The sequence below is a fragment of the Moschus berezovskii genome, chromosome 12 (assembly GCF_049115385.1).
Source record: "Moschus berezovskii isolate FMDL1 chromosome 12, NW_MosBer_1.0, whole genome shotgun sequence".
Taxonomy (NCBI): Eukaryota; Metazoa; Chordata; class Mammalia; order Artiodactyla; family Moschidae; genus Moschus; species Moschus berezovskii.
The window spans coordinates 46,709,185-46,716,246 of NC_142471.1; the positions used below are offsets into that span (position 1 = coordinate 46,709,185).

The 7,062-nt window shown below is 41.7% G+C and overlaps 1 protein-coding gene across 3 annotated transcripts in view; it reads right to left on the reverse strand.

Annotated features, from left to right (window-relative positions):
- UBE2D1 (ubiquitin conjugating enzyme E2 D1) overlaps window positions 1-6,481 on the reverse strand; it is a 41,383-nt gene extending 34,902 nt beyond the window's left edge. The window contains exon 1 of one of the 3 annotated variants that reach the window (XM_088842110.1): window positions 6,229-6,481. In XM_088842110.1, coding sequence (XP_088698236.1) covers window positions 6,229-6,252 — 24 coding nt within the window. In that variant the 5' untranslated portion in view covers window positions 6,253-6,481. The remainder of the gene's footprint in view (window positions 1-6,228) is intronic. The other 2 variants (XM_088842109.1, XM_055425199.2) reach the window with 2 other exon arrangements.
- Between the last annotated feature and the right edge of the window lie 581 nt (window positions 6,482-7,062).

Genomic DNA, 7,062 nt, shown 5'->3' on the forward strand with positions numbered 1-7,062 from the left:
GAATTAAGTTAGAAATCCGTAACAGAAGCTCTGTAACATTCCAATTATTTGGAAAATAAATCATGTTTTTTTTTAAATAACTCAAGAACCAAAAAGGAAATTAAAAGGTAAATTAGAAAGTATTTTTAACTAAATGAAAATACAACACATTAAAACTTGGGGGAAGCAAAAAAACACCCTCAAGAGTTTTACGGGTTTAGAGAAGAACAACAGGCCCAGGTCACCACCTCAGCTGGGTTCCCTCTCTGTTCAGTTCAGTCACTCAGTCATGTCCGACTCTTTGTGACCCCATGGGCAGCAGCATGCCAGGCTTCCCTGTCCATCACCAGCTCCTGGAGCTTACTCAAACTCCTGTCCATTGAGTCGGTGATGCCCTAGAGCAATCCAAACTGCTCACAAAAGGAGGGTGGCAACCTGGAGGGAAAACCACTGGGTTAATTTTACTGCTAATAAAGGTGAAGGAACCAACCCCCACCTCGCCCCAGATAGAAAGGCTTTCCTAAATTGAAAAGAGAGTAGGAATCTAATAAGCTGTCAGTGAAGAAGAGCCACACAAACAGGATAATATGAACAGAGAAGAGTGGGGACAACATTCAGGAAAAGGCAAGACAGGAAGCTGCAGAGCATGGTGGTGATCCGACCCACAGTGGTAGATGCAGTGTGTCATAGTGGTTTCCTCCCCATACTGAGGACAACTCCTGGAACACAGGAGCCTATCTATCACTACCGTCTAATGTAAGTAACTGAACCTTCAGATTCCTCCCGGAACCAACTTAAATTCGGCGGGGGGAGAGGAACCCTCAGCTTCTCAGAGGCCATTTAGACCAACAAAAATAGAAACTGTCTTGCCTTCAATTGTTCTGAGGTGTCCTGAGGGTCCCTCCAATACCCAAACCTGCAAATCTGGATTATATTAAATATTCCAGTATTCTTTTTTTAAGATTTATTTATTTTGGCTGTGGTGGGTCTTTGTTGCTGTGAGTGGGCTTTCTCCAGTGGCAGTGAGTAGGGGCTACTCTTCCTCCTGTTGCGGGCACTGGCTCTAGGTGCATGGGCTTCAGTAGTTGTGGCAAATGGGCTTAGTTGCTCCAAGGCATATGGGATCTTCCCAGACTAGGGATTGAACCCATGTCCCTTGTACTGCAAGACAGATTCTTAATCACTGGGCCACCAGGGAAGCCCTATTCCAGTATTTTTTGAGCCAGCATACAGGGTTAAGAGGAGACAGGATAAGTATTTAAATACATATTTTTAATTAAACATATTCTCAATTTATCCAGTGTTTAAAAGGGGGGAGGGGGAGCCAATTCATTATAGACAACCATTAACTCAGTTTGATGGAAAGTATTACTAACTGATCATTCTGATTAGTGGTGTTCATTAAATATGTTTTCTACACGTATTTCGGGGAATTAAAATGAATAAGGATGCTACTTTGCTTTGCTGGAGGCAATCCCACATCCTGCTAGGTTTAGTTTTTATATGTGCCTGGCTTCCTAAAATAGGCATAAACTGCCATATTTAGAACTATGCTATTTATTTCCACAGAGAAGGAACCTCAGAACTTTTAAAGTAGGATAGGTTATCTAATCTTTTTACACCTTTGTTGTGATAAAGGAAGAAAAATACATGATCCTGAAGGCAAAAGAAAGACTGAACTTAATTACTAAGATTTAAAAGCAGAAAAATTCATGCAGTGTCTTTTTAGAAAAAGAACATTTTCTTCCTTTCATCTCAAGGCAAACCATTTATTTTCCAAGAAGCACAAATACTGTGTTCCTTCTTTTTAAAACTTTTTAAGTCATATCCTTTTTAACGGAAGAAACCTGGAGTCTTAATCTTATAATCTGAAAATCTTTCTAACATATCTGAACTGTTGACTACTTTTCAAAGCCATTATGGGAACTAATAGCTAGATTAATTCATAAACCATTTTCTCAAATAAAAACTTCACATTGAAATTTTCTTTTGACAGAACATTTATGAATTACAATCATTTTTTCCCCTAAATCCTTTCAGAGGGGAAAAATTTCAAGTGATGGAACAAAGATAAACAAAGTCATATTATTCTTTTACCATGTTAAATGATCTAGTGCACATCACTTTAAAGCAGAAATTTACAATGCATAGTCAACACAGTGATGTGTCTATGAAGATGATTAAATATGCCAAGGTATTAATTATAATACCACTTTACATTTGTATAGAATGTTTCAGTTTGCAAAACATGTCCATAAATTCATCTGACTCTATGTCCTTCAAATTAAGTACAATGGATAGAAGATATGAGTCCATCTGGATATACCAAAATAGTCAAGAGTAGGGATTCTGGAGCCAATTGTCTGGTTTGGACTCCTAGCGCTGCCACTTACAATTACAGAATGTGATTCTGAGTACATTACTCAATATCTTTGTGCCTTAGTTTCATCATCTGTAAAATGGGGATAATAATCATTTCTACCTCGTGGGTCCACTAATGATTAAATCAATTAATATATGTCAAGCACTTAATCCAGTGTCTAGCAGAGAGTAACCATTATATGTCATACATGCCAGTTTTACTTATCAGCAGCATAATTGTATGGATAGGGAAACAAGCTAGTAAGTCACAGAGCCAGCAATAGAAACCATAGCTTCTTCTCCCATTTGATGTTTCATCCACAAAAGGCTGGGGTTTTGTTGTTGTTGCAATTTTGAAGTATCAGATAAAAAGCAGTGTAATGTGAAATTGTACAAATCAAAAAATTCAACAGCTAAAAACACTTATAAAGTTGTATTTTAATTTATATTATATATATACATTTTAAGTTAAATTGAAATTAAATTAAAAATATAAATATTCCCTTTTGTTGACAGAAGTATACACTGAGGAACAGTCATCTGTGTTGCTATATTTACAAAGCAAAACTCAAATCTAGAGGGAATATACTAAGATGATAACTGTGTTAGAATTTCCTTTTTTTTTTTCAGGTTTTCAAGACATTTAGGACTATGATATTTGCAATTTAAAAAATGATTTCCAAAATATGTTTACAAAAGTTGGCACTGATAGAAGAGAGAGAGAGTGAAGTCACTCAGTCGTGTCCGACTCTTTGCGACCCCATGGAATGTAGCCTGCCAGACTCCTCTGTCCATGGGATTTTCCAGGCAAGAGTACTGGAGTGGGTGGCCATTTCCTTCTCCAGGGGATCTTCCCAACCCAGGTATCGAACTCTGTTCTCTTGCATTGCAAGGAGACGCTCTACCATTTGAGCCAAAGGGAAGCCCCACAGAAGAAATACTTCAAAAAAAAGAAAAGAAAAAAGAAGAAGAAACACTTCAGAATTAATTCTGGAAAATAATAAATGTCCACCTGAAAAACTATTCTCTTTTTTCAGACATGTTTGAGGGTTTCTCTCCTCAGACTTTGTTCGATTTTTTTCCCTTTAGTCATTTAAATGACTGTGACATCTTCCACTGTATCTAAAAATAGGGAAAGAGTGTGTAAATTTATGAGCTGAAATGCAAAACTGGCACTGGATTTCTAAATTAGAGTATTAAATCACTTAGCATACTCTTAGCATAGAAATACACTTTAAGCACTCATATCCACATGCTTTGTATGTTCATACAAATACATTTAATTCAACCATCTTTTATCTTTCCCTATGAAGTGAAAAACTGTGAAGTCATGACCTTTTTAAAACATGCCAAATCACTTCTTAAGAGATTAACTTGGACAAAGTACTCCACTCCAAACCTCAAGATCCTTCTCTGAACAACAGTGAGTAGACCAGAATGTCAGTCAGTGGTTCACAACCTTTTTTCCACGGCAGCCCATCTGAGGTACTCAGCACCATCTCTCCATTTACAGCAGCGGTTCGTTCAGTTTAGTGGCTCAGTCGTGTCCAACTCTTTGCAACCCCATGAACTACAGCAGTGGGGATGGCCTGAAACGCCCCATGGTTGATTCTGAAGTACTACCCTAGAAGCTGTTCCCCTGACCTTCACTCCTGAAAGTTCTTTAAGGTTCTGCACAGTTCCAAAGTGTGCCACTGTAGGCCCAGGAAAATCGCAACCCAATAACCTTACCTGACAGTGTTACTTTAATACATTTTAAAAGAAAGGCCAAAAGTTAATAACATGTATTCTTTTGTTGAAGCACGCAAGATTCAAAAAGAATTTATATGCTGATGATATCAAAGAGGGCTCTGTAACTTAATTGTTCACATGGCAAACAGCACACCTCCCCTGGAATTCACTTCTCATCAAGAAGGTAGTAAAGAATGAAAATGTGGGGAATCAAAAAAAAAAATACTTTCTAAAGTTGAGAGTGGTCTGAACAAGTGATTAATGGAAAAGAGATCTGTACAAGCCACTTTTTTTGGTAACAGAGAAGGGAAGCCAAAGATTGACACACAGAGATGGGATGTCATGTCATCCCCAATTTTTTTTTTAAAGCAGACAACTCTGTTATAAACTAATAATAACTAATAGTAACTAACAATATGATTTTGGGTATATGCCATATTATATATATAAGACAAATACATTGGCTCAGCAAGGAGATTGATAAACTGCCCAGGACGCTTAACAGTGTTCATTTTCTTTGAATGTTCACCTACTGTTGACAAATTTTACACTATTTGAAGCTACTGTACATGCAGTCTTGCAAAAAACTCTCACAACTAGGGAAGAAGGAAATGGAATTTTAAGACTTCCTTGGAAAATGTGTGTTTACCTCAAATGTGAGCCAACATTACATCATCATTTAAAAGTACACAAGGCATGGCAAAGATGCTGAGTGGGGTTTCAAAATTAGAATCATGTATATGAAAAAAAGTGTATAACTGAATTATCTTCACATCAGAAAGCATATTAATCAACACATGCTGATTTTCACTATATGCTTTACAGTGAGAGTAACATTAACAGGCACAGAAAATAACAGTATTTCTCAGATCATTTGACCCCTCCCCTTCACCACCACCAAATCGGCTGGGTCAGAAAGTTGCTGTCCTCTGTACCAAAAGATGACATCAATGGTGACTGAGAATACAATGTATACTTCCCTATCACTGCCCTATTGATTCGTGCCTGAAAAAGTTGATAAATTTTTTGATAGTATTTCTTCTGAAATCCTTTACGAAACAGGCTGTCCATTGCTGGCTTAAATGCTGAACGCACTTCCTATTAAAAAAACAAATTCTCAATGTTCTCCACGTGAACCATAATAGTAAAGCCTAAAACTTATGTCAGTGAACAGACCAAATAACCCAACAAGAAACAAAAGTGAACAGAAAGAAAACGCCCCAATCTCAGGTTTGTAACATGTTCACATTAGAGGCGGTAGCAAAAAACATTCAAGAGAAAACAATTCTTTACACTGAGTTGGGACGGATACATATTTGTTTAATGAACATACACATTTCTTCCTCATTCTATACCCATGTGTCAAAGCATCGAACAATTTAATTTGTGACAGTTTCTGTTGTGTCTCAAACTTTATATATAAGTTTATCACGGCGAGAAAAAAAAAAACAAAACAGCTTGGCTTGACTCACCATGAATCACAGCCAGGAGGTCATCTTGTTGTGTATCACCAACTATGTTTTCACTACAGCTATGTGACCTCAAGTGGCAGCAGCAGAGGCACCAAAATAGAAGGAGCAGGAGGCTTCTCCTGGTTTCTCGGCCCCAAATGGGCTTTCCCAGCCCATTCGGGCATCTGAGCGAGAGCCAACAGCAGAGGAGAGAAAGACCAAGCCCAACAGCTCCGCGGAGGAAGGTTGCAGGCCCACCACACCTTCCATGCCCTCCCGGGAGCACGGGAAAGCAAGATCATAAAAGAGGACAGGCTTCAGAAACAGCGTGAAGAAAGCTGCATGACAAGGGCCAAAGCTAGCCGGGTGTAAGGCAAAATCCAGCAGTGACCGAGCGGCACATATTCTGGGAAGGTCTGGAGACAGAAGAGGCTCTCCTGCCAGGGATCCCCGGGCGCAGCTCCGGCGTGAGCGCACATCGGGCCCCCTGCTTCCAAGCACCTCCAGCACCCGGGACCTGCCGCTGCTCCCACCTCACCTGTCGGGTGCCGCTGGCCCCGCCGGCGTCTCTGGCCCCCGGTCCCCGCCCCAGCCCATCCTCCCTGCACGCTCCCTCCCGGCGCGTCTCTCGGGACCACCACTGGGGTCAGCGTGGGCAGCGAGCCGAAGCCCGCCCCGCTGCCCCAGGCCCGGCCCCGGCACTCACTTTCTGAATCCGCTTCAGCGCCATCGGTCAGAGGGCGGCGGGGACACCGGCCGGCGGGGGTAGGCTGCAGGGCTCGGGGGCGTGCGGTAGTGCGGGTTCAGATCGCCGGCTGCTCGGCTGGCTCAGCCGGGTGGGTCCCCGGCTCGCAGCTGTCTGGCTAGCTCTGGGCGCGGGTGCCTGCTCCGAGTGCGCCCGAGCGCTGGTGTGTGCGAGTGTGCGGGCGGGGACACCAGCGAGACTCTTTTGTTTCCGCTTTTGCTTCTGGGAAGGAACCTGCGGCCGCCCGGCCCCGCCCCCTCCCGCCGAGCGTACTGGGAAATGTAGTTCCTGTATCCTACTCGGCCGCTGCCAGGTGTCTGGGCACAGAGGTGCCAGGGCTGGGTTAGTCTCTGCAGATGGATTTTGATCAAGTAACTGAAACTGGAGTTCACAATCTGTAAAATGAGAATAACAAATTAGCTTGAAAAACATGTACCGGATTCTAATGTGCTACAGCTCATCTTGTAATTTTTTTTTCATCTTCCCTTTTTCTGTTACCAAATCCTCTTCTCAAGAGTTAAAGTGCCCTGGAGTTCCAGTCTCAGACCTCTCGCCATTAATATCTTTCTAGACGGTAGACCTTGTGTCCTTCCGTGAATTGGAAGGCCACCCAGCATAGCCGGAGAAGCGTGGACTTTGTGGACTGACCCTCCTCCTGGGATGGAATCCAAGCTCGGATCCCTATCCACTGTGTGACCTTGTAGCACTTAAATTCTCTAAGCCTCGGTTACCGTGTGTCCAAAGAAAAAAATAATCTCCATATATTATTGTAAGAATTAACTAGTTTGAGTGAAC